Source organism: Elephantulus edwardii, unplaced genomic scaffold (genome assembly GCF_000299155.1).
Source record: "Elephantulus edwardii isolate Elephantulus edwardi_28Jun2011 unplaced genomic scaffold, EleEdw1.0 scaffold00039, whole genome shotgun sequence".
Taxonomy (NCBI): domain Eukaryota; kingdom Metazoa; phylum Chordata; class Mammalia; order Macroscelidea; family Macroscelididae; genus Elephantulus; species Elephantulus edwardii.
This window is the reverse complement of record NW_006399789.1, coordinates 13,992,414-14,017,870: the sequence shown is the minus strand read 5'-3', so window position 1 is coordinate 14,017,870 and position 25,457 is coordinate 13,992,414. Positions and strand designations below refer to the sequence as shown.

Genomic DNA, 25,457 nt, shown 5'->3' with positions numbered 1-25,457 from the left:
CTATGAGTCGCAAACGACTTGATGGCACATAACAACAATAACAACAACAACCCATCCATTTAATTGTGTAACCCTATGATTAACATCCTACCCCACCCCCCATGTCTCTATTTCCTCCTTCCCACCTGCCTTGGATCCTCATATTTATTCTACAATAATGGCTTTATACAGTATTTGTCCTTGTGAGATTGAGTTGGTTCACTCAGCATAATGTTCTCCAATTGCTCCCAAGTTAGGTAGAAATTTACAAAATGATTGCTCCTGTGTGCTGCATAGAACTTCCATTGTATGAATATACCACCGCTTCACAATTTGTTTGTGGTTGGACATCTGGGCTGTTTCCATATTCTAGTAATGGTGAATAATGCTGGATAATGCTTCTATGAACACTGGTGTGCACGTTTCTGTGTGAGCCTCAGTTCTCATTTTCTTTGGGTATATTCCAAGCAGTGGAATAGCTGGATCATATGGAATTTGAATGTTCACCTTTTTGAGGAAGTACCAAACTGCCTTCCAGATTGGTTGTACCATTTTACAATCCCACCAAAAACATAATAAAGTTCCTGTCTCACCACATCCTCTTCAACATTTATTACTTGCTGTTAAACTTTAAACAGGACACTGTTAAACTTTCATATGCTAAATTTTATTTCCATGTAACTATGATGTTACATTCCATTTTCTTGCAGACTGTTGTCTGAGCCATAAGATGCAACTCATTTTATATATTACTAATTTTGCTAGGAGTTCATATTCACTAGCTGCTCTGCACGAGAAAGACAGGCAATCTCCTCTTGTGAGATTTACACCTCCTGAAAACCCATCAGAAGGTCAGTTCTAAGGCAGTTCTAACTCAATGGCATATAACAATAAGAAATCATTGATGATATTCTTGATTCTTCCTTTATAATACTATGTTCCAGGTTTTTTTTCTTTTCCAGCAAAATGTTGAATCTTTATCAATGTTGATCTATAATCAAATGTTGAATCAGTCTTAATATATATTCATGTCTTCTTACATATTGTATAGAAATGCTTTGAACAGCTCAATAAGTTATATTTTCTATAGATATTTTTGCTGTTAGCCTTTATCTGGTTAATGAAATTTCCGTCTATTCCTGGTTTGTAAAATGATGCTTTCCCCCACACTCTATGAATAACTTAAATTTTATGAATATCTTTTCTGCTATTATTGAAAAAAAACTTTTTTCTTTAATAATTTAGTATAGACCACCATTCATGTTTTTTCAAATTTAAACTAATTTTTCATTTCTTAGATAAGCCTACATTGTTTCTAAAATTACATTTTCATATAATCTTTTTGTCTAAAAGAGATTTCTATTCACATTATTGTCCTCTCTCATATCTTCCTTATCAAAGTTTAGTGTTAGATTATATCAGCTCTAAAATTAGTTGGTAGGAGGGTTCCCTCTTTATTGGATATCCTGGAAATATTAGATGAGGTATACTTTATTCTTTACTTTGTGGTAGAATTCTCCATTGAAGCTGTTAGAACAAGCTTATTCTTTGTATTGCATGGCTTCAAGATCATGAAATAAATATTCTTCCCTTTTTTATTAATTTGACTAAGGCCAGAGTCAAAGAGATATTAATTTAATGGCCACAGTCTTTGACTAATAATATTTGGAGAGAAAAGTAAGAGACAAATGATTATTTTTAATGAAAGAATCAACAATTTACCCCATGCACATTACTAGTATTTCTGTACCTTCTACATAATATCAATGGTTAATATCAAGGCTGATAAAAAGTTAAATTAACTCTGACTTCACGTTCATAATATTTCATGCTCAAGACTTTCAGGACTTTTATTTCTAAATGGTAATAGCACTGGTCTTTTGCAGGAAAGAGGTAACTCATGGTTGCTGTGATGTTAAACACTGTGACACTGCTATGTCAAATGTGATAATGGTTACCCACGTGGATAATGTTTGGTAGAGCTCCCCAATTAAAAATAAGCTTGGAAACAGGAGTGGCATCCACTTCCGAAATGGCTTGCCTCTGGAAACTCTATGAACTTGGAGAAATGATGCAAGTTATACAAGTGTTCAGGTCTTTCATTCATAGGGTCTCTATCAGTCATCTGTGACTCGATGGCACTTGACTACAACAACAACAACAATCCTGATTTACTTTTTTTTTAATTTTCTAAAAGCAAAGTTTATTCCTCCATTTTCAGAATGACATAATAATAGTAGCAATAATAATAATAAAATAAAAGGTTCTTACCCAAGTCATACGAGATCTGTCTTTGGTGTTGTAACGACACTCAGTAATTAGGTTATCTCCCTAAAACATAAAAAGTGAAGGTTTTGATGGAAGTTTTGTGCTGTTTCATTTTAACTAATACATTTGTAGACCCATAGCAATTATTTGCTGTGGAAACGGATGCACCAACTAATTTGATCCAGAAGAGGCTTTTGATGCATTTCATTCTAGTATCACTGGGGTAATAAGCCAACTAACAAACCAGGTTCTCTCCATTCAGATCTGCCACTGCCACTTACTAGCTGCCTGAGCCACATGAGTATGATTTGTTCTTCTAAAAATAGTGAACGTAGCACATATTTTGCACCTCTGTTGTGAGAATTACATAACACATGCTTTTTCATAAGCACTTAATAAAGATCGACCATAGCTACCAGCTAGAGTGTTTATCTCTTCACTTGTACTAATCTGAAGGCTTTGAGTCATGCCTTTCCCCCCTTAAAATAAGATTTTGAGGCTAATTGATAGCAATTTGAAGTCCTACTGCCTTCCAACTGATAAATACTGTAGCATAAGTAGAAAATAATCACGTGTTTATGGCTCCCCATAAGCCTCCTTGTCAGGAGGCTCCCCCTGGACCAGCCATAGCCACCCTGTTCTCTAGTTTCTCTACTACTTGTACTTCCTGTTTATCTCTCAGCCCCAAGGCCAGTGCCTTAACACACCTACACCTTACATGTGGAATAAAGGCTAGGAAGATCTCAGATAATATAATAAAGGTCGCTAGACAGCCACCAGATATCAATGAGAGTATAGCCATTAAGCATCTTAAAGAATTTTCTTTCCATACCCAGTGTGTGTTAAAGAATTTTTGAAAAGAACACAGACCCAGAGCCAAGGAGTTCAGAACTAATAATTGAAAAACCAGGACGACCCTCCTCTTTTCCTAACCTTCATTTACTTTTATTACCTGCTCAATACTGTATTATACTGTCTGCTCTCTGACAGTTCCTCCTACTTGCAAACCCCTGTGCTCTGCATCAACAGAAAAGGTGTTACTATTACTCTAATTTTGTTACTGTTATACTTTTGGGGGTACGAAATTATATGATTAACATTGCAAACCATATACTAATACAGAGACTCAAACATTTGTTTTTAAAAATGTCATTATTACAAGTCCTAGGTTCTTTTCTATCCTTCCACCACGAGCCTAATTAGTTCTGCAAGTTGGCTCATCCAGCACAGTGTTATTAGCTAAGTCTGAATGAATACCTTTATCAAATGAAATAATTATCCTTATACTCATTTTTTACTGAAATGAAACTAAGGGGCAGAAGGAGCCATGGGATTGTACCATTACCACAGCTGCAGCCCAAAGCATTCTTAACAGGAAACGCGAATCAGGGAACAATTAGCATTTAGTGCCTCAGGACCTCAGTTCATTTTTTAAATCAACAAGTTGAGCTGCCCCTGGCAACCCTAAGATAAATGAGTTTCAATTGTGGGAAAGGGATCAAACACATTCCACCAGGGTTGTGGGTGGCGTGAAGTCTGTGGATGGATGAGCCATTGATTTCACCAGCAGGAAGCTCAACCGATACAGGTCTCCTGACTTTTACAACTTTCAGTGAAAAAGAACAAAATAAAAACCCGTTCATACTGGCAAGATTGTCCGCTCTTCCTTCAGATACTGAAACTCCTGGAAATTGAAGTCAAAATCCTCGTCGTATGCGAGTAATTTCATCTCCTCCCCTTTCCGAAAGTGACGCAGCCTGATTCCTCTGCCCGCCAGGTGAGCGTGGAGGAGAACAGCAAACACATGGATTCCACTGGGCTTCTCGGCTTCCAGAGCCTGCGGGGGGCACCGAGGGGGGACCTGATTAGCCCAAACAAAGGCGTGTTCAGACAGTCTGTGTCTGAGGTATTTGGAGGGACAACTAAGAGGAACAGCTAGAGAAACTGGAGTAAACAGATGCCTGGGCTGCCAAACAACACTTAGGATTTGGCTTGTCCCTGACATTCCTAACAACACAGTCTGACGCAATGTTTCCAGGAGAAAAGAAAGGGAATTAATGGTCCACAGTGAGCACCTCCTAAAAGTTATTGTTCTTTTTCCTTCTTTTGGAAGGTAGGACCCCCTCTTATCAAGTTAGCTCTGACTCCAGCTGCTTTCCTTTGGGCTTCCAAGCTATAAAACCTGTGGGAAGGGACTACCCATCTTTCTCCCGCAGAGCACCCAGTGGATTGGAATTGTCAACCTTTTGGTTAGCAGTTCATGCACCACAGCACCAGGACTCCTTTAGAAGGGAAAAGGGTAGTCAACATTTCTGGCAAAAGGATTCCTGTATGTTATTAATCTGGAAATCCAACTCTTACAGGGACAAAAGAAAAAGTGAGAACCCACCTTTGCAGATGAGAAACAGAAGAGTCAACAGAAGGAAATGAATTGTCCCTGGTCCTACAGCTAGAAAATAATGTTTAGGTAATTTGAACCATAGCATACTGAGTCCTGAACAACTCAGAAGAACACTATGTTTCTAACTCATCATTCTGTCATTGCCAGCAGGCACAGGATAATGTATTCCATAAAGAATATAAAGAATACAAACCATTATTGCACTATATTATGTAGGGAAAGCTACAAATATAAGCACTTACTGTTAAACATTTGTTTATGGTTTTCTCTTATTTTTTCCTTGTTATTAGTTATTCTTGCTCTTTGGTTAAAGGGAAAGAAATGGTAAAACAGAACCAAAGGGGGGGGGGATATGATAAAATGAATGAAAGGAAAATTAGAAAAAAGAAAAAGCAGCAACACAAACATGGAACTCTTAAAAAATAAGGTGTCCAATAAGAAATAAATCAGTGAGGGGGGAAACAGAAGAAAAACACCTTAGAAGCTATTATCTTCAGAATATCACTTCTTCTTGGTGGCATAATGGTTAGACAATAAGATACTAACTGAGTGGAGGGTTCTGACCCACCAGCTCCACAGAAGAGACCAAGCAAAGTACTCCTGCAAAGAAGACAGCCCAGGAATATTCTGAGCAGTTCAAATCCACCCTGGGGGGATGGCTAAAGGTGGGAATTAATTCCACATTACACAACTGTAGCCTTCAAATTTAAAAAGGTAAAGGAATTTTCTGCTAAAATTTCAACCATTTGGCACTATGCTGATTGGAAAAGGATTGATAATTAATAAGCATGACGTTTTTTCATAAGAAACCACCTTTTTTTGTCTTTTTTAGAAACCACCCTTTTCTAAGACCCTCACTTTGGTGTTGAGCAGTAATTCACAGACTCCGCGGCCACCTACCTCTTCCAGGCACTCCAGCGTGCAGTGACCCTCGGACCGGAACTCAGGCATGCCAGGTGGGATGGTGTGGAAAAGGCTCACCCAGAGGCCAGCCTCAATCACCCCAGCATCATATTTCCTGATATCAGTTGTATGAAAGAATCTCAATCCTGAATTATCCATTAATCCTGCAATAAGAACACCTAATTAAAATTGAGTTCTTAAATTGTCCACATTCAGATGAAATTAGTTTCATTGAAATCTCACAACAAAAAGGAATTCAATCAGGAATGAAGGAGAAAAGCATTTGCACGCATATTATTCGCAACCACCTTGGACTCAAACAGCATACCTTGGGGGAAAGATGTGCTGTCTGGCTGACAGTATCTTAGATGATAGAAGGAAAATTCTAAAACCATTTATTACAATGGTGGAATAACTCAATAAAAGTTTTGTTTTACATTGTTCTGAGGTTATGTTTAATATTTTGTACTTAAAGGCAAAAGGTCTTTGATCTGAAAACTATCTGTTCATGAAATAAAAGTACTATTACTTAGTAATAGTACTTAACTTACTTTTTTGTACACTTTATAGTATTTCTCTTATATAGACTTAAAACAACTATTTAATAGACAACTATTAAGACTCTACTGTTTTTAGCACTATATTACGCTTTGTGAAACTGAGAGTAAAACACACTCCGTACTGTCACGTATGCTATAATAAAGAAGGTTTAACACTTCATTATCTACTACGTAAATGGAAATAAAACTGTATCTACCGGTGGTTCTGACTTACCTATCGATGACTACCAGAATGGCATTTTGCCTTCACTTTGATTTTTCATCTTTGTTAAACTAATAAGCTTAAACTGATCTTCTGTCACTTTGTTAAGTACCAAATCCTTCATAGTTATTAGGAAGCTCTGGTGGCCTAGCGGTTAAGCAGTTGTACTACCAACCAAAAGGCAGAAGGTTCAAATCCACCAACAACTCTCCTCCTGTGTGATTTACAGCCTCTGAAAACCTACTGTAGGATCACCTACAATCACTTTTGACTTGACAATGTTGTGATATTGTTTGTTGTGAGGTTATAATTACTATTTCTTATTTCATATTATACATCTCACAAACTTCCACATACACAGGGGGGGAAAAGTCCATCACTGGGCACTTGAATTTGTTTAAACTCTGTTGATAAAAGTGCTACAAAACATCTTTGAAGCATAGATAAAGTATACTCACCCTCCTTATATGTAGGATTGTCATAATGGACCTCCAGGAGCACATAATGAGGGTCTAACGGAGTACCAAGGGATAAACCAACATGAGGTGGATAGGAAAAGCCCTAGGTGTAGAGAGTGACGTGAGTCAGTGTACAATTTAAACCCTTCAGAATTCCACTCCATTCAAAACCCAGCTCTCACAGATATTCCAATGTTCTGGAATTCCATCAATTTATAACTGATAAAATAAATGAAAGCAATACATATTTATGAAACAACTATTTCTATGCATACATATGCATTAAAATATACCTTTAAGTTTAAGTTTACATGCAATGGTTCCAACACTCAAAGATAAAACCTGAATTTAGAAAAATACTGATCATAAAAAAAATAACATTGAAAGCTGAAAAAAATAATAAAATATAAAGGTGTGTTTGACTTGTATCAGAAAGAAACGACAAGAGTTGTTGGACCATAAGCTGGTGACGACCTGTATTCAAATCACGTTTGTTCCAGGGCTGTATGGATAACCAGTTATGCTACATGTCAATAATCACCAGCCTCACCTCTCCACCAATGGCCCACGCAAAAATAACAGTCTCGCAGGTGAGGAAGGCGTCGGGCATGTTGGGGTGGTAGCACTCGTGGCCGTAGTCCAGGACACTGTCGTTGAAGTTGCTACTGCACTGGTAGAGCAGGATGTGATGGACCAGACTCTCGTGACCTCTCTGTATCACCGGTTCGACCTATACAAGCACAACAGAGAGCAGAGCTGTGATAAGTAAACCATCCTACAACGAGTGTGAAACTGGAGGGCATGATTATCAAAGACTTGTTATCTTTTACCAGTTGTCCAGGTCGTATTTAAAGGGATATTCAATTTTTACTTATTTATTTTTATTTTATATTGATTTGCTTACAAAACTCATATACATTATGTTTCACACTATCCTTGTTCACACTGTTTCATATAATCATTCCCATTCATTATGTTTTATAAAATTAATCACCATTGAGCTATGACCACCATTATGCAAAAGTATTATTTTTCGTAGGTGGTAACAATGAAGATGGTGAAGAAGATAGTGACTGTGCTGAAGACAAAGGCAACCATTTACTGCAAGAATCACAGGGCTTCACTAATCTATTTTTAAAAGATACTTGTTTCCTTTACCCATTCCTTCTACAACAGTTTACAATGGTGACTGTTCTCTTCCTATAAGAAGCTCTCGTGGCAAAGAATCTAGGGAGTCTCACTGTCAACCCAAAGGCAGCACTTCTCTGGCAATTTGAATCTACCTCTGGCTCCAAGGGAGGAATACAAGAAATCTCCTCCCATATTCTAAGATTTTCAGCCTCCAAAAGTCTGCAGAAGGGTCAGATGTGAGGTGTTTCCAACTCGTCAGCCATGAGTTTTGAGACCTCTCTTGCAGCATTCCCTCTCTTGGTCTCCCTCTCCTCCTCCTCACGATGTTGTCATCTTTACTAAGATCAACCAAAGGGGATAGTATGTCTTGTTTCATTTTTATATATACTTTGTGTTGAAGATAAGGCTAAGCTCAAAGGATAGCTCAATTACAAATATTTTAATGATCAAGATTGAGTTCCAGGAACAATTTTACTATGAGATGTTGAAAGATATTTTAAAATAAAAACCATAATAATTTTTTTTTACATTTAACAACATTTATACAAAAATAATCTGTTACACTTCAGTCAGGAGAGGCAAACCAAAAGCAGTTAAAATAGCATGGACTGTGAATTCAGTCCTGGCATTAAAAGCATGATCCATGTGAATATGTCCCTTCTATTGTCCTGCCAACTCCCCTTCTTAACAATTCACCACCCAAGTTCCGGAACCTAGAAACCAATTGAAAATAGGTAAGCACATCTTATTATTCTAATATCCTGTGAAAAGAACAAAGAAATCTGTCTTGGAGGAAGTACGATTAGGTTATTCCTTAAGACAAGGGTGATGAAATTTCATCTCACATACTTTGGGAATGTCAGCAGGAGACGTCAGTCCTTGGAAGAGGATATCATGCTGGGGAAAGAAGATGTTCAGTAAAAGAGAGAAAGACCTTCAACACGATAGATCAACACAGTGACTGCAAGCATTGGCCTTGAGTATGGCAGAGATTATGAGGAGGGCTCAAGACCAGACAAAGCTGTTTATAAGGTTGCTATAAATAACCAACTAAAGAGCACTTAATAGCATCTTAAACCAAAAAAACCAAACCCATCAAAATTCAGTTGATCCAGAGTCATGTTAACAGAGTAGAGATGCTCTTCAGGTTCTCTCAAATGTAATCTATACAGAAGTAGGTCACCAAGCCTTTCTTCCACAGCGCTGCTGGGGAAATTCAAACCCATAACCTATTAACTGATAGTCAAGCACACATCTTCTGCACTATCCAAGGATCTTCCAATATCCCCCTTCTAGGTACTGCCTCAAAGTCACTTCTGACTCATAATGATCCGCCATCAGATGTCTGAGGCTGTAAATCTTTATAGAAAAAGATTATTCATCTTTCTGCCACAGACCATGAGACAATGGGGGTTGGTGTGTCAGAATTAGTGAGACTGGCTCAGGACAGGGAAGGGTTCAGAGCTGCTATACATAAGGTCGCTATGAATAGCAGGCGATTCAATGGCACATAACAACAACAACAACATACTATGACACGTTTGGAAGCAGGAGTGGCATCCACTTCCTAAACGACATGCTTCCAGAAACTCTATGAACTCTGATAAATGTCAACAGTTGTAGAGGGGCATCAGGCCTTTTATTCATAGGGTCGCCATGCGTCATACTCAACTCGAAAGCAATCAACAGCAACAACAACCACAGACCCAGTGGTGGATTCAAACCACTGAACCACAGACCTTTTAGTTGGAGGAACAACACATAACAAATGCTACCGGAGATCCTCTAATGTCTGAGATCTTTATATCCAGTGTACATGAGAGCCATGTACTTATCCTAACTGAGCTCTAACTAAGCATCTGTTGGTTCTTTGAACCTTCTGTTCATTTGATTAAGAAGCCCTGATAGTCTCCTAAATTTCTACCTTGAGTTGCATTATAACTCCTGGATTAACACTTTGGAGTTTGGTCCAACCATGTAAATGTAGGCATGGCACTTTGAAACCTTCGTTGTCCTCTCTCCTGTAGACACAGTCTAAAAAGTGTTTTCCACTGTACAGTCCCAGGACTTTCTATATTGCATTTATTCATTAAAAAAAAACCCCAAAAACAAACATGAAATCACAGTGGTCAAAAGGAGATAATGCAGGATATACCGGTATGAACGGGCAGCCAGGGAGCCCACGTTGATCCGTTTACTCTGCTATTTTCTCACACAGAGTCACACCACACCCAGCCCACATGTACCTTTTTAACATCACATTCACTAACATGACACAGCACATGGTTTTGTTTGTACTTGTTCTGTCTCTGAAAGGTCGTGAGCCCGGAAGGCAGAATCTGTTTTCTACTTTATTTTGAAAGTGTCATCATTAATGTTCAAATGCGGTTGCACAATAAATGATGAGTGTACAGATGGATAGCCCAGAATCTCTGCTGGGATCCAGGTTTCACAGGTAGTCATGGGTTACCTGTGGGATCTCACTTATTTGGTAACTCAGTGCTCCAAAGTATACAGAGCATTGCCCCAGGAAATTGTAAAAGGTTTAGTTCAGGCAGAACATGTAGGTGGCACTAACCTCTACAAGGCAGGCCCTCAAAGAGAGTACAGCAAATGAGAGCTGGCTATTGCAAAGGCCAGTTCCAGAGGGTGGAGACTGAACATCTCACTCTGGTACCTGAATCTAAATTATTTCAAATATGTTGTGCAAAAGAATCTCTTAAACACATTTTTTTTAAAATCCACGCTTCTGAAATTTAATATTCAGATGTTAAACTACCAGTGTATATTAATATTCAGATGTTAAACTACCAGTGTATTCTAGGAATAAATATAGCTGTATCTACCTTTTCTTCAAATTTTTTTTCTCTATGTAAACTGTTAATTCACTCAATGGCTAATAGAAAGGATAGATAATGAACTACACAGAGAAACCATGGAACAAAGGTCTGTCAATCCACTCCTGAAAAGTTAACCACTGAAAACTCTGAAAAGCACAGTTCTACTTTTACATACATGAAGCTAGCGAGTAAAAATTAAATGGACAGAAATGAGTTATCTTTTATTTAGCAACCAGACAGCTCTGGTGGCCTAGTGGTAAGGCTCTGTACTGAAAACCCCAAGGCATTCGGTTCTAATCCACCAGCTTCCCTGTGGGAAAGGGATGGGCAATCACCTCTCATGCAATTACTGCCTCTGAAAACCCACTAGAGGGCCAGCTATGGGTCAGTTCCAACTCAATGGCACATAACAACAATTTTCCAGATTAGGAGCTCTGGTGGCCTGGCTATAAGAAGTTGTGCTGCAATCCTGAAGGAATGTGGTTCTAATCTACCATCTACTCCACAGAAGAAAGATGGGTAATCTCCTCCCATGCAATTAACTACCTCTGAAAATGTGCTGCAGGGTCAGCTACAGGTCAATTGCAACTCTATGGTATACAACAACCACAACTCCCCAGATACTATGTTAGACAGGCTACATATTTCATTTAATTTTTACTATTCTAAAGCACTGAAGAGCAATGATGTCACTCTGGGGACTAAGGTACGCCTGCTACAGGCAATTATTTTCTATGCATCAGAGAGCTGGAGAATGACTAGGGATGATAGAAGGAGAATTGATGCCTTTGAGCTGTGGTGTTGGAGAATAGTGTTAAAAATATCATAGACTGCTAATAAAATGAACAACTTTGACCTAGAGAGGCTTAAACCAGGGTGTTCCTTGGAGGCAAGGATTCTGAAGCTCCATCTGACGTACTCTGGACATGTTGCAAGGAGGGACCAGTCCTTGGAGAAGGGCGTCATCCTTGGGAGGGTGGAGGGACAGCACAGGAGAGGAAGACCCTTGATGAGATGGATTGGCTCAGTCACTGGGGTAATGGGGGTAGGTGTGTCAGAGACAGTGAGATTGGCACAGGATAGAGCAGGGTTTAGGGCTGTTGTCCATAGGGTTGCTATGAGTTGCTGGCGACTCGACAGCACATAACAACAACAAAGTTTATGCCATTATTGCTGTTTTATATGTAAAAAACCCCAAGACACTTAGTTCATGCAATAGAGACAGGGTGCAACAGAAAGTGGTAGAACAGGATTGGAGTCAAATCTGTTCGACCTAAAATTGTATTTTTAGTATGTAAAAAGAGTGCAGACAGTGTGTATACAGCCACATGTTACCTCTACTCAATCCGTATCAGGGAGCAATCTCCACCAACAACTCCCAAAACTGATCCATAGGAGGTCACACATGCCCTGATGTTCGTTCCCCACACTCACTGCCACTAATTCTGATGCCAACTGTCCCTACCAGAGCTCTTTCTGTTCTTCTGCTGGGTCCACTAACCTACTGCAATGGCCACAAAGAACTCAGAGGACTCATGATTATGGGGTTTATTAGGGAAGTTGACAGGTTATAATTTCTCGGGCCTTTTTACTTCAAGCCTCTTGACATTGGGTCAGTGTTACAAAGCTTTCTTAGTCCTGAAAATTACAGCTTTCCCCCTAGTTCTCTGGTAAGCTAAGGGTGAAGACCCCTGGCACTGGCTCTGACTCTATAGGACAGCAGCCCTGGGTCAGCTCTGTCTCCTATTGGTCTCTGGCTCGCCACTGTTGCTGCTCCTCTTGTCTACGTCCTAATCTGAAGGGAGCAACTTCTGGTTCAAATGGACATGACTAGGACTCTCTGATTCTTGTTTCTTGCTGTTAGCAAGATTCCCATATTCTGTCTCTAAACCAGTGCAATTTAAGCTTGCCAGGATGGTTACACTAACCAATCCCATCATTGGTCTATACATCTTGTTTGCTTGTTTCCCCCAAAAGACACTATTCAGTTTATTCACATCATTAGCATTACTACACCCAGCCAATTAAAGTTAAAGCAATGAATTAGGAGAGCCATTGTGAGAAATCAGCCTATACTATAATTCCAAAGGAGGGCATGTTGGTGTCTTCAGTCCCATGGCCATACACACAGACAAATCTTGGAAGTTACTACCAGTGAGAGAGAGGACTGAAAGGTTTCAATAAGGAAAATTCTAACAACTGTGATTAATAAGGGTCACACTATCAAAGAGACAATTCTAAGAGGTGATTTGGGAAGATGCTAGCAAGAATCTCCATAAAGCAGTGCCACCAAGGAATAGATTCAGACTAGAGAGTCTATGCCTGGGGGGTTCTTACACTCATTGCCACACTATTTCAAGTCTCCTGCAGGAAAGGGGCAAAGCAGGGTGTTGCAATGTCCTTCTCCCTAAAGGAAGGGAAAACAACAATATCTTCCCTGAATCCTGGTAAAGGCTTCCAGGGGAATTACATTATAATCGGCCTTTCAGATTATAGATGGAGTGTATGGCCTAGAAAAATGAGGATTTCCTAAGGAAAAAAAATGCACTCATAAAACAACACATTTCTCTGTACATAAATTGAAGAACTGACCATTGGAGAGGAGGATGAGAAGGCTCAGAAGATGCTAAGTCCTTGACAAATTGGAAAGGATGTGTGGCATGAGAAAAGAGAAAGAAACAGAAGTACCAAGAAATTATATGTAAAGAGAATTGCTGAGTTAAGGAGTCACTGATGTGGGGTAGATTGACGTCGTTGAAGTATGGTGTTGGAGAAAAATACTAAATATCTCATGAATTGCCAGAAGAACAAACTAGTAGGTTTTAAGAAGTCCAGCGAGGTTGCACATTAGAGGTAAGGTTGATATATCTTTATCTCACGTACTTTGGGTATGTTGTCAGGAGGGACCAGACCTTAGAACAAAGACATCATTCTGGGAAAGGGGGAGTGACAGAGAAAGAGGAAGACCCTCAACAACATAGATGACAAGGTGAATGGTCTTGAGCATATCTGAGATCATGAGGATAGAACAGGACAGAGCAAGGTTTAGATCTGTTGCTCATAGTGTTGCTATGAGTCATTGTCAACTGATGTCATCCAAGAACAGCAAGAACAACTATACCAACAACGTGGAATGCCTGAGTGATACAAATGATTAACATGCTCAGTTACTAACTGAAAAGTTAGTGGTTGCAGTCCACTCATAGGCTCTTCGGGAAAAAAGGTTTAGGATCTATTTCCAGAACATCAGTCAGTGAAGACCCTATGAAACAAAGTTCGGACACATGTTGAATCTCCAGAATAGAAGTCAACTCAATAGTAGTTTATTAGGGTTTTGTTATTTTTCAGGATTTTTTTAGGGGGGAGTATTATGAGTAATAATTAAGTGAGACACTAAGAATATTTCTAAGAACAGTCATGATAAGTTCTCGGAAATGGGAGCCCTCTGATTCCTGCAGGATTAGGTAACTAACTGTCTCGCAGTAACCAACCTGGACGAGAACTTCCCAAGATGCTTCAGACTACCTAAGCTGCTGCCATGCTAACAAAGTTCTAGGGATGCCAGCACGCTTCTCTCAATGCCTCAATGATGCTCATCATCTACTGCCCCACTACGAGTTCCATGACGATTCCAGTATTATATAAGTCATATTTTAAAGAGCTATAATATTCTTTTTTTCTTTTTTAACAATTAATTTTAATGAATATTTACAGAGATTTTGGATTTCCATTCATTCATTGTTGCACTTTTATCCCTGCCCACCTCCACCCCCAGTTCACTCTTCTCTCTCAAAAGGAAAAGAAAAATTCCTTCATTGGTGTACAATCCCCCCACACCGCACCCCACTCCACCACCCCGAGTATACTCCACTCTGCAATGTATAATATTCTTCTTAAACTCAACAAAGGCTGGGTAGCATCTGGAGACTAAGGACCATAAGTCTTCTGTAGCTTAGAGTTGGGTCCCTCCAGTGCAAGCATTAAATATTACTCTTTCTTATGTACTCAGTAATGATCAAAAAGTTGGCAGAAACAAAGTCTTTTCCTCTTTGTCTCATAGTATTGTGTGGAAAGACATATTGGGCTTACATATTTTTCTATTAAAATATGTCTGAGCTAGCATTGACCCAGAGCTGTAAGAAATAGCATTTAAATAGATTCCTTATTTTAATTACTTCATAAACATAAAATTATTAACACAATCAAAATTTGAATGCTAAAATTTCCTCATTCCAAAAACATGACAATTTTTTAAATTACGAAAGAAATACACATCAAAGTAAAGTTTACAAATACAAACTGAGATTTCCGAGATTAGAGTAACATTTACTTTTGCTTTAATCTCACTTTGTAATCATAGAAGAAACAAATACAAAGTAATGCAAATTACAAGCCATGACACAAACACAGTATTAAATCTATTTAAGGCTGTGTCCTCACTCTACACTCTTTTCAATCACCTGTTATGTATCTCATAACTAGCCAGTGAATGAGGATAACAGAAGAATTGATGCTTTTGCATTATGGTGCCAGAACAGAGTACTGAGTAACCCATGGACTACCAAAAGAATAAACAGATATGTCTTGGTAAAGGTCCAGCCAGTGTCCTCCTAGGAGACAAACATGATGCAGCTCTGTCTCTCACACGTTGGAGATGTTGTTATTCCTTGGAAAGGGACATCATGATGGAGGGTCAGCAAAGTATAGGAAGACTCCTAACAAAATAGACTGACAAGGTGACTGCAGCAATGGCGCTCAAGTATTTCCGAGATGATGAGGATGTCATAGAATAAAGTTCAGGTCTATTATTCATAGGGTCGCTGCTATAAGTTGTACTTGACTCAATGTTGCATAACAGCAACAATAATGCTTCAAACATCAAAGTCTACAACTTTTTTTATTTTATTTATTTTATTTTTTAATTGAGTTTCAACATCAAAAACACAAACATTTTCACCACTAAGCCAACAGGTAACATTTTGATAGGTGGAAGATTGAAGTTAACAACAATTTCCTCTTGCTTTGATCCACAATTAACACCCTTGACACCAGTAGTTAAGAAATGAAAAGATGCATTTCATTGGGTAAATCTGCTGTTAAATGACCTCTCTGAGCTGTTAAGGAGCAATTATACCAGTTTAAAGTTTAAGCCCCATCTGATTTAAGCCAAGATCTTCTCAATTACTTGTCATACATCTGAAAGTTGGACAATGACTAAGGATTACAGAAGTGATGCCTTTGAGATGTGGTATTGGAGAAGAGTACTGGGTATCCCATCGACTGCCAAGAGCCCAAACAACAGGTTTTAGAGAAAGAACAACCAGGGAGCTCCTTAAAGATAAGGAAGGTGAAGCTTAGTCTCATATATTTTAGGCATGTTGTTAGGAGGCTGTGGTCCTTGCAGAAGGGCATCATACATGGAAAGGTGAAGGGTCAGCGAAAGAAAGGAAGAACCTCAGCAACATAGTTAAGACAGTGACTGTAACAATGGGCTCAAGTGATGAGACAGTACAGGCTAGGGAAAGGTTCAGATCTATGTACATAGGGTCTCTATGATCTGTAGTTGACTCAACCGACGGCAACTAACAACAACACAGCATATCAAACTGTCATAGAATCACTGCACATCAGATGAGTTGCAGACTAGACAGATGTTAGGCTTATATGATATATCCACCTGCATACACGATAGAGGTTAGGCTTGGGAGATGTGAATTGTTATTTAGTCTCAATGGAAAGTAATGGTGTGGAAATCAAAACACATATGAAAAAGAGAAGAGAAGGCTTCCATATTAAAGGTCTCAAACATAGATATTATTGTGACAGTAGTACAGGATCGGATAGCATTTAATCCTATTGTATGCAGGGCCAGAGGAGTCAGAAATGACTCAGTAACACCTGACAATAACTTTTTTTTTTTTACAGGAGCAGCATTTACATCTATCTACATTGAGTATGAACCACCAAGTTGGTGGTGGGGGTGGGTGGTGGTTGTTTTTTGTTTTGAGTTTTGTTGTTGTTGTTGTTAATTGCTGAGTAATTAACCACTGTGCTACCTGGCTCCCCAACTATTCAAGACAGACCTCAAAATTCACATATTGACTTCTGCATGTCAGTCTTCATTGTACTCTGCATTCTTTTCCTGTTTATGAAGTGCCTCTAGACCTCTGCGCATCCATGCATACTTTCCAATTAACTCTCAGTCAGTAAATCTGTTACTACAGTGAGAGAGAAAAAAAGATTTCCATTCCTCTGTAGCTACATAAGGGCAAAGCTAGAGTTGCAGGTTGAGGCAAAGGATTACAGTATGACCGAAAAATCTAAGCTTTGGGAGCCTATGTTGATACTCTAAAAATGCTTCAAAGGAATAAAGTGAGGCAAAAATCCTAAATTTGGTATTATTTTATGGAAGTTAACCAATAACTGTCAAGTCAATCCCAATTATAGAAGCCTCATGTAAATTAGAGTAGAACTTTGCTTCAAAGAGTTTGCCAAGGCTGACTTTTCAGAGATAAATCACCAGGCGCTTCTTCAAAAGTCCCTCTGCATGATCCCGAACCTCCAACCTTTCAGTTGTCAGCAAAGATGAAAAGAATTTGTACCATCCACTCTAATGCTTAAACTATAGAGCCAAGAAACTGACTCAGAACATGAAGTTAACACACACACACACACACACACACACACTCCCAAACTAAACCAAACCAAAACAAGAGAATTTCTGGGGGTTGCAATTATCCTTGGAAGAAGAAAAATTTTTTAAGGAATTTCTAAGTATCTACCTTTTGGTTTGTTACACTCAAACTCACTACCACTGAGTCTGTTATGACTCATAGTCTGTTATGACCTCTCATTGAGTTTCCAGGCTACATCCTAATGGTGAAAGACTGGCCATCTTTCTCCCAAGGATGGCATAGTAGACTCTGTGAAAATAGACTTGGTTTAAAAGTACTTCTCTTCGTAGCCATTGAGAATCGATAAACTTAAGATCTACATTATTTTGTAGATTTAAAATGGCAAATTATCTAAAATATAATGCTTATAAAGAGAAACATATCTTTTGGTTAAATCCTTCACTTTTTTTTCCATGTTGTTTTTGTTATGTGCCATCGAATCGCATGCAACAGCTGTGAACCCTGCTCTATCCTGAGCCAACCTTACTGTCTCTGACACATCTACCCCTAATACCCTAGTCACTGAATCAATCCTTCTCATTGAGGGCTTTTCTCTCTTGTGCTGTTCCTTCACCCTCCCAAGCATGATGTCCTTCTGCAAGGACTCACAGTTCTACGGATTTGATTTAACCTTCTTTAGCTTCAGCTTGAACTTGCAAATGAGTGGTCTGTTCCACAATAAGCAACTAACTGGCCTTGTTTTCACAGTAGATATTGAGCTTCTCCAGCGATTCTTACCACAGATGTAATCTATCTGATTCCTATGCATACCTCCAGCTGAAATCCATGTGTATGGTGTGTATTTATGTTTTTTATAAAAAATATTTGCAATAAATAAATCACGGATAGTACAGAATTCTATCATTCTATCTCCAGCCTCATTTCTGTCACCAAGTCCTTATTTTCCAACTACTGATCCTTCTTCCCTGTTCCCAACTTCTGCACTCCAGTCACCCATTATTATTATTATTAATGGATCTTGATTGCATGTTCAATCAATTTCCGACTGCAAAAGTTGGTAGAAATCTAGTTCCTTCTTTTGGGGTCTGGTTGTTAGTGCATGTATTTGAATGATAGTGGTACTCCCTGGACTTCCTTGTATGCATATGGATATTATTCTGTCACTTACAACATTGTGTTTCAAGATGTATCTAGAAATGACTTTTTTAATTAAAAAAGCAACCCTATTTTCCCTCACCTTTTCATCTCCAGCATAGTAGATCATATGATAATGTGATTAAAAATGTCCCATGCCAAGCCATCTCATTTCACCAATACCTAGTATGTCAATATTTATGTGTGCCATTTCTTTCTTTGAGAAGCAGGAGTGGCATCCACTTCATAAACAACATGCCTCTGGAAACTCTATGAACTTAGAGAAATGACAATAAGTATACGAAGGCGTCAGGTCTTATGTTCATAGTGTCACTAGAAGTCATGTTCAACTCAACAGCAATCAACAACAACAACAACAAATTCTTTCTTAAGAATGTCCAATTTTCCTACCTTCAAGCTTTTTACATTCCATGCTTCAATGACTAGTGTCTGCTTACAACTTCCTCCTCTTTTGTGTTTCCGTATTTGAGGACTCAGCCTCAGTTTCCATATTTGCTAGTCTACTGTAAGTGTTATGTTGTATAGGGTTTTAGAAAGCCTGTTATTTCATGGATAGCCAATCCTTCCCCTTGTCTGTCTTAACTTGAATGATCAGATTTAGAACAGTATCTGACAGTAAAGCATTTTACAGAAAGGAGCAGATGAAGGACATTTCCAAATTATGGAAGCTACCAATAGATTCAGTGTTGCTCTCCACCCTTGCCATCCCTTTCCTGGCTCCACCAGCATCCCCTTCCATTCCTGCCTTTCCTATCCAACACCTCCCTCCCCTATCCAGCCCTTGATATGAGATGGATTAGGTCTCAAGCCTTCTGTGCTTCCATGATGCCTAATGCCTCATGCTGCTGCCAGTGTCTTATGCTGTAGCCAGTCTCTCTTGAGTTTATGAGTCTCTAAGTCCAAATTGCCATTACTAATATTAGGGAAGGGTTCCTATCGCAGATGGTTCTGGGGAAAAGTCCTTTGCCTTGAGCTTCTGCTCCAGGACAACTGCTTGTGACTTAATGCCTCTTCTCTTCCGTTTGCAGCATGGTGCTGTCACAGGAAGATAAGTTCCCTGGAGAGAGTGGTGTGTCCTCTAAACTGGTAGTTCATAATTTATAGATTTGTAAATTTATACTGAGGTTATTATTGTCCCTGGAACTGTTTATGACTCGGACTTATTTAAAGTATACATGTTTTCCTCTCATATAATTGAGATTAAAAGGTTTCATTACTTAGAGTTAACTCGATGGGCATCTTGGTTTAGTTTTTATTTATTTATTTTGGTTAAAAGTGGGGGAGAAAGGCCCTTCTTGGTTTTTCTGTATATACTGAGCTCTGTGTGAGAGCAATAAGAAGGATATTAGAGCTCTTGCTAGCAATTTTCCTATGCCTAGTTTTCCAAGTCTACCCTTTCAAGACATGGCCCCTTGCTTGTTGAAACATGAGCAGAACACAGCTCTCCAAAAACAACTTTCAATGGAATAAATTAAAATCTAAAACAAAAGGCAGCAGTGATGGGTGGAATGTGTAATGAGGTGAAATTTTGTAATTCCCCATCCCCACTTTCCTGTCTGTTCTTGTGTTGGCACTCTGCTGTACCTACGCATCCAGGTACAGACTGCTGTCCAGGTAAATCTCGTAAATGGTCTCTGACAAAGGTGATCAGAAGGTCAGCTGGCTCAGCCAGTGATGCTTCCTTCACAGGGGACATTTCAGCCCCAGCTAGCTGTTTATGTGGGGATTATTGATGATGCAGATCTGATCACCTAACTAAATCGGGAAAGGGGGTGACTGTCCCATCTCCCTCTCTCACTCTTCTACCTCCTCCCTAAGAGGGAACTTTTTTTTTCTTGTCTGCATGATAATTATCCATGTATGAAAGGCAACTAGATTGAGCTGGAAAATGGAATCTTTGTCCCACAGGCAGTCCACTCTGAAAAGGATGAGAGTTTGGAGGAAAAGATGAAAAGCTGTGGTTTCGAGGCAGCTAAACCACAAACTCTGGTGGCAACATGAGGCCAGGTGAGACAGAGATGACGAGAAGAGAAGAAAAGAGGAAACATCTGGAAAAGAATCCTCTCCTCTTCTCCGGCAGCCCTGGTGGTACAATAACTTAAGAGCTTGGCTGTTATCTAAGAAGTCCACAGTGTGAGACCACCAGCAGCTCCGTAAGAGAAAAGGCCTAGTGATCTGATCTGTAAGGTCAGTTCTATCCCATCTACAGGGTCACTGAGTCAGGACCCACTGCACAGCACACATTGACAACAACTGCAAGCCTGGTTCTCATAAGAGCTGTCCTCTTCTCACATGTTCTTATGACTGGCCAACACAATTGCTTGGAGATGAATAACCAAGTCAAGAAGAACCAAAAGATTTTTCTTGGGAGATTTTTTTTCAGATTAAGAAAAACTGTCAATCCTTCTGTTGTTATTGCTGTTATTGTTGTTATGCGCCAGTCGACTACAACTCAAAGAGACCCCATGAACAGTCTACCTCAACCTTGCCCTGTCCTGAGACAGTCACAATTTGCCCTCACTATCTCTGATGTACTCAAGCCCATTGTTATAATCACTGTCTCAATCCATTTTGTTGAGGGTCTTTCTCTTTGCCTGACCCTCCATCCTTCCCAACATGATGTCTTTTTCCAAGGACTGGACCTCCTGACAACATGTCCAAAGTATATGAGACAAAGATTCACCATCCCTCCCTCTGAAGAGTACCCCAAGAAGCTGGTCTTTATAAGAGTCAGCAGCTCTCTGGATGATTGTTCTTCAGCACATCGAAGATATCAGCAGACAATGAGATGAAATTAAGCCACAGAGAGATAACAAGGTAACGTGGCACAGTCTTGAGTGTGTGGTGCATCTCTGAAATCAGCCTCATCTCTGTCATCCTGTGGTATTTATTCTGCCTATATTTTTCATTCATTATGTATTTCTCTTTTCCTAAGCTAGTTCAAATTTAGCTCCTTTTATGTCGAACCAAAAGTCTTGATAAATAAACAACAATCTCATCATTTACAAATGCATATGTGAATTTCTATATGTGTTACCAGAAATTACATTTTAAAAACATTTTCTTAGGAATGTTGCCACATAGAATAACTTTACTTTTGTTATTCTGTCAGTTCATTTACTCTCTGTCACTGGATTTGAGTAAGAAGCCCTAGTGGCACAGTGCATAACGTATTGAGGGGTTAACTTAAAGTTTGGCAGCATGAATCCACTCGCTTTTCCAGTAAAGGTGGTCTCCTCTCATAAAGATTTTACAGCCTACTTGTTATGAATCAGAACCTACTCAGTAGCAGAGAGTAGATGGAAATTAATGAAGAAAATGTCTTCAGTAAATCCTCTTTAAAATCACAGGACAGGAAAAGAACTCCTGTCAATACAAATAGTTTCACATGATCCCATTTGAATCCCAAGAGCTGCCAAAAGAACAAACAGATACGTCTCCAAGAAGGGGAAGCCAGAGACCTCCTCAGAGGCAAAGACGATGAAGCTTTGTATCACATACTTTGGTTGCTAGGAGAGGACATCAGGCTTGGATAGGTCGAGGGACAGTACAGTGTAGGAGAAGAAGACCCTCACTGTGTATTGACACAGGAGCTGCAGCAATGGGCTTGAGGGTATCAGAGATGGTGAGGATGTTGCAGGATAGCACAGGGTTCAAATACGTTGTTCATGGAGTCACTATGAATCATACTTGACTTCATGGCATCTAACAACATAAATGGATCCCTGAGGACACAGCAGTAATGTATTGGGCTGCTAACCAAAGGGTTTTCTTCAAGAGAAAAAGAGATCATCTCCTCCTATAAAGATTTACAGCCTCAGAAATTCAAAGATGGTTCTGAGAAGCTGGAATTTATCAAAAGCAATTGATTTTAAAAACCACCACCAACAACAAAAGAAGCTCTGATGGCAAAGTAGCTTTAACCAGAATTGGGAGTTCAAACTCAATATTTTTTCTGTGGGAGAAAGATGTGGAAAACTGTTTCTGTAAAGACTACAGCCTTTGAAACCCGTTAGGGCAGGGCCAGTTGACTCCATCCAACAAGGCTGTTACCAGTTATAATAAGACTGATAGCAATGGGTTTGGAGGGTTTTTTAGTTGATACAAAACAAACAAACAAACACACAAACAAACCAACCAAAAACATTTTTTACATTTGCTTCCTAATTCCTGAAGTTCCACATAGATACACACCATTAAAGCTATTTCACTTGAATATGCAAGTTCTCTTAAGAAAGAGATGCATTGTGGTTTAAAATAACTTATTTGGGAATGTTAATTAAACTTTCTGTCAAACATATGAAGAATATAAATTTAAACATTCAAAGTAAAATTATATTTCACAAAACTTTGGAATATAGCATGCTTAGCATATGTATATGTTGTTCTTTTTCTTTTTAATAGATTATTCATGACATGTAGGTTAGCTTTTTGACTGTGTGTTAGCATAGATATTTTCAGTAGACTGTTGCTTTTGTGTGCCATCGAGTTGAAACTGCCTCATAGCTGACCTTCCAGCAGGTTTTCAGAAGCAGAAAAATCACATGAGTGGAGACTTCCCACCTTTCTTTCAGTTAGTGGATTCGTACAGCATGCCTTTGGGATTGCAGTGCACCCTCTTACTACTAGGCTGCCAGAGCTCCCTTCAGTAGACGATTTCAAAAATCAAAGACCAATTAGCTACATTAACAAATTTCAAATCAACATATATTAGGCCAGCTATTGTGAAGGCATGCAGTTTGAGGCCACCTGCTGCTTCATGGGAGAAGGATGGACACTCTTCTCCCATGCGATTAAATGCCTCTGTAAATCTGCTGGAGGGTCAGCTACGGGTCAGTACTGACTCTACAGTACACAAAGAAGCAACAGCAACATATGGCCAGCAAGGAATATTGATACGGAGGTCAGGTGATTTAGTTCATTTCCTGGTAGGATCAAGTGTGAGTGTGCTATGTCCACACAAATCATTTCTTCTCACACGAGAAGGTAATTTTCTTAATCTGATAGAAGATAAATCAGAATAAGCTAATTTCCCAATTGTATATTTCTCCATTATGCAGACAACACAGCCTTACTTGCTGAAACTGAGGAGCACTTGAAGTGTTTGCTGCAGAAGATCAAGGACTATAGCCTTAAATGTGAATTGAAGTTCAACATCAAGAAAATAAAGATTCTCATCCACCAGATGCTCTGCTGGAGAAGGAGGGACAATCTCCTCCTGTACCAGTCAGATCCGATTTGACAGTACACACACATACACAAAATAATAATTAAAAAAAATAAAAGAAAATAAAGATTCTCACCACTAGGTTGATTGGCAGCATCATGATAGAGGGTGAAGAGATTGAGATTGTTAACAGCTTCAGTTTGCTTGGCTCCACAATCAACACTCTTGGCACCAGCAGCCAAGAAATCAAAAGATGAATTGTACTGGGAAAGTCGGCTGTCAGGAACCACTCCAGAGTACTGAAGAGCAACAATATCAGTCTGGAGACTAAAGTGTACCTGACCGGGCCACAGTCTTTGCAATTACATCAGAAGTTTATGCATCAGAAAGCTGGACAATGACTAGGGATGATCAAAGGAGAATTGAAGCCTTTGAGTTGTTGTGCTGGAAAAGAGAATTGAATATACCATGGACTGCTAGGAGAACAAACAAATTTGTCATGGAGAGGATGAAATCAAGTTGCTCCTTGGAGGTAAGGATTCAGAAGCTACGTCATATAAACTTTAGTCATGTTGTAAGGAGAGACTAGTCCTTGGCAGAAACATCATGCAAGAGAGGAAGACCCTGAATGAGATTAATTGATTCAGTGACTAGGGTGAGGGTGTATGTGTGTCAGAAATTATAAGATTGGCTTAGATTAGAGCAGGGTTCAGAGCTGTTGTACATAGGGTCACTATGAACTCATAAGCAACTAAAAACAAATCAAGAGCACATAATAACAACATATTCTTAAAGTATATTTATTGTTGTCAGGTATAGTGACTCTGTGTGACAAAGTGTAGCTGCTCTGTAGTTTTCTGGGTTATAATTTTCCCAGTGGCCGGTTTCTGGGTGGATTCAAGTAAGAGACATGGGGTAGGCTCAAGCCTCTAACCTTCTGGTTGGCAGCTGAGTAACTGCATCTATCACCAACTGAAAACTCAAACTCATTCCCATCAACTCAGAACCAACTAGAGCAGGCCTGCCCATGGATTTGTGGAGGCTGCAAATGACGCTGTGGAAGGTTGCCCACACCTGCCCTAAGAGCTGCTGGTGTATTCACGACATCACAGAGGGGCAGTCTCTGACATCACTCTACAGACAACTCTGTCAGAGCTCCTGAAATTTCATTTACTGCGTCTCATAAAACAAAAGCAACACCTGTCTATTTACTACATGACTTTGTTAACAGATAAAGAAGGAAACAAAATGGAACCAAACATAAAACACAAATCTGATCACCTCACATGGTTCATGCTCTAAAATGGTTGGCAAGTCACGTCAGGAGAAAAAGAATTTTTGATTGCCTTCCGATTGATTCCCCATGTGATCTTCCCACTCTGACAATGAACTTCTTAGCCAGACCATTTGGTTAAGAATCATTTGCACCTCCTTTGAATGGGATACCTTCATCTATCTATCTCACCATTGGTATGGGCCTCAATTAACAGAATTCCAGGATTTAAAAATGATGTTTTGCACAAAAGTCCTCTCTCTCCTGGATGTGAAAAAAAATTAGTTCGGAGGAGAGCCATTGAGATGCCATTTCTCCGCTGTGATCAAAGCAGCCTGACCACATAAATGGCCAAGCTGCAAGATGAAGTTAAATCTCTTGAAACATCATAAACCGCCAGAACAAGATATTTACTTAAAATAAAGCTTCAGACAGAGCATTCATATAAAACAAAAATGTGCTTGATTGACTTGGAAACAACCCAA

General features: G+C 39.3%; 1 protein-coding gene across 1 annotated transcript in view; it reads right to left on the bottom strand.

Annotated features, from left to right (window-relative positions):
- Nucleotides 1-25,457, bottom strand: part of MOXD1 (monooxygenase, DBH-like 1) — a 151,348-nt gene that overhangs the window by 35,368 nt on the left and 90,523 nt on the right. Inside the window, exons 4-8 of the mRNA XM_006885022.1 lie at nt 7,322-7,501; nt 6,772-6,874; nt 5,549-5,715; nt 3,893-4,084; nt 2,251-2,310 (exon numbers count right to left, since the gene is read on the bottom strand). Of these exons, the coding sequence (XP_006885084.1) occupies nt 2,251-2,310; nt 3,893-4,084; nt 5,549-5,715; nt 6,772-6,874; nt 7,322-7,501 (702 nt within the window). The remainder of the gene's footprint in view (nt 1-2,250; nt 2,311-3,892; nt 4,085-5,548; nt 5,716-6,771; nt 6,875-7,321; nt 7,502-25,457) is intronic.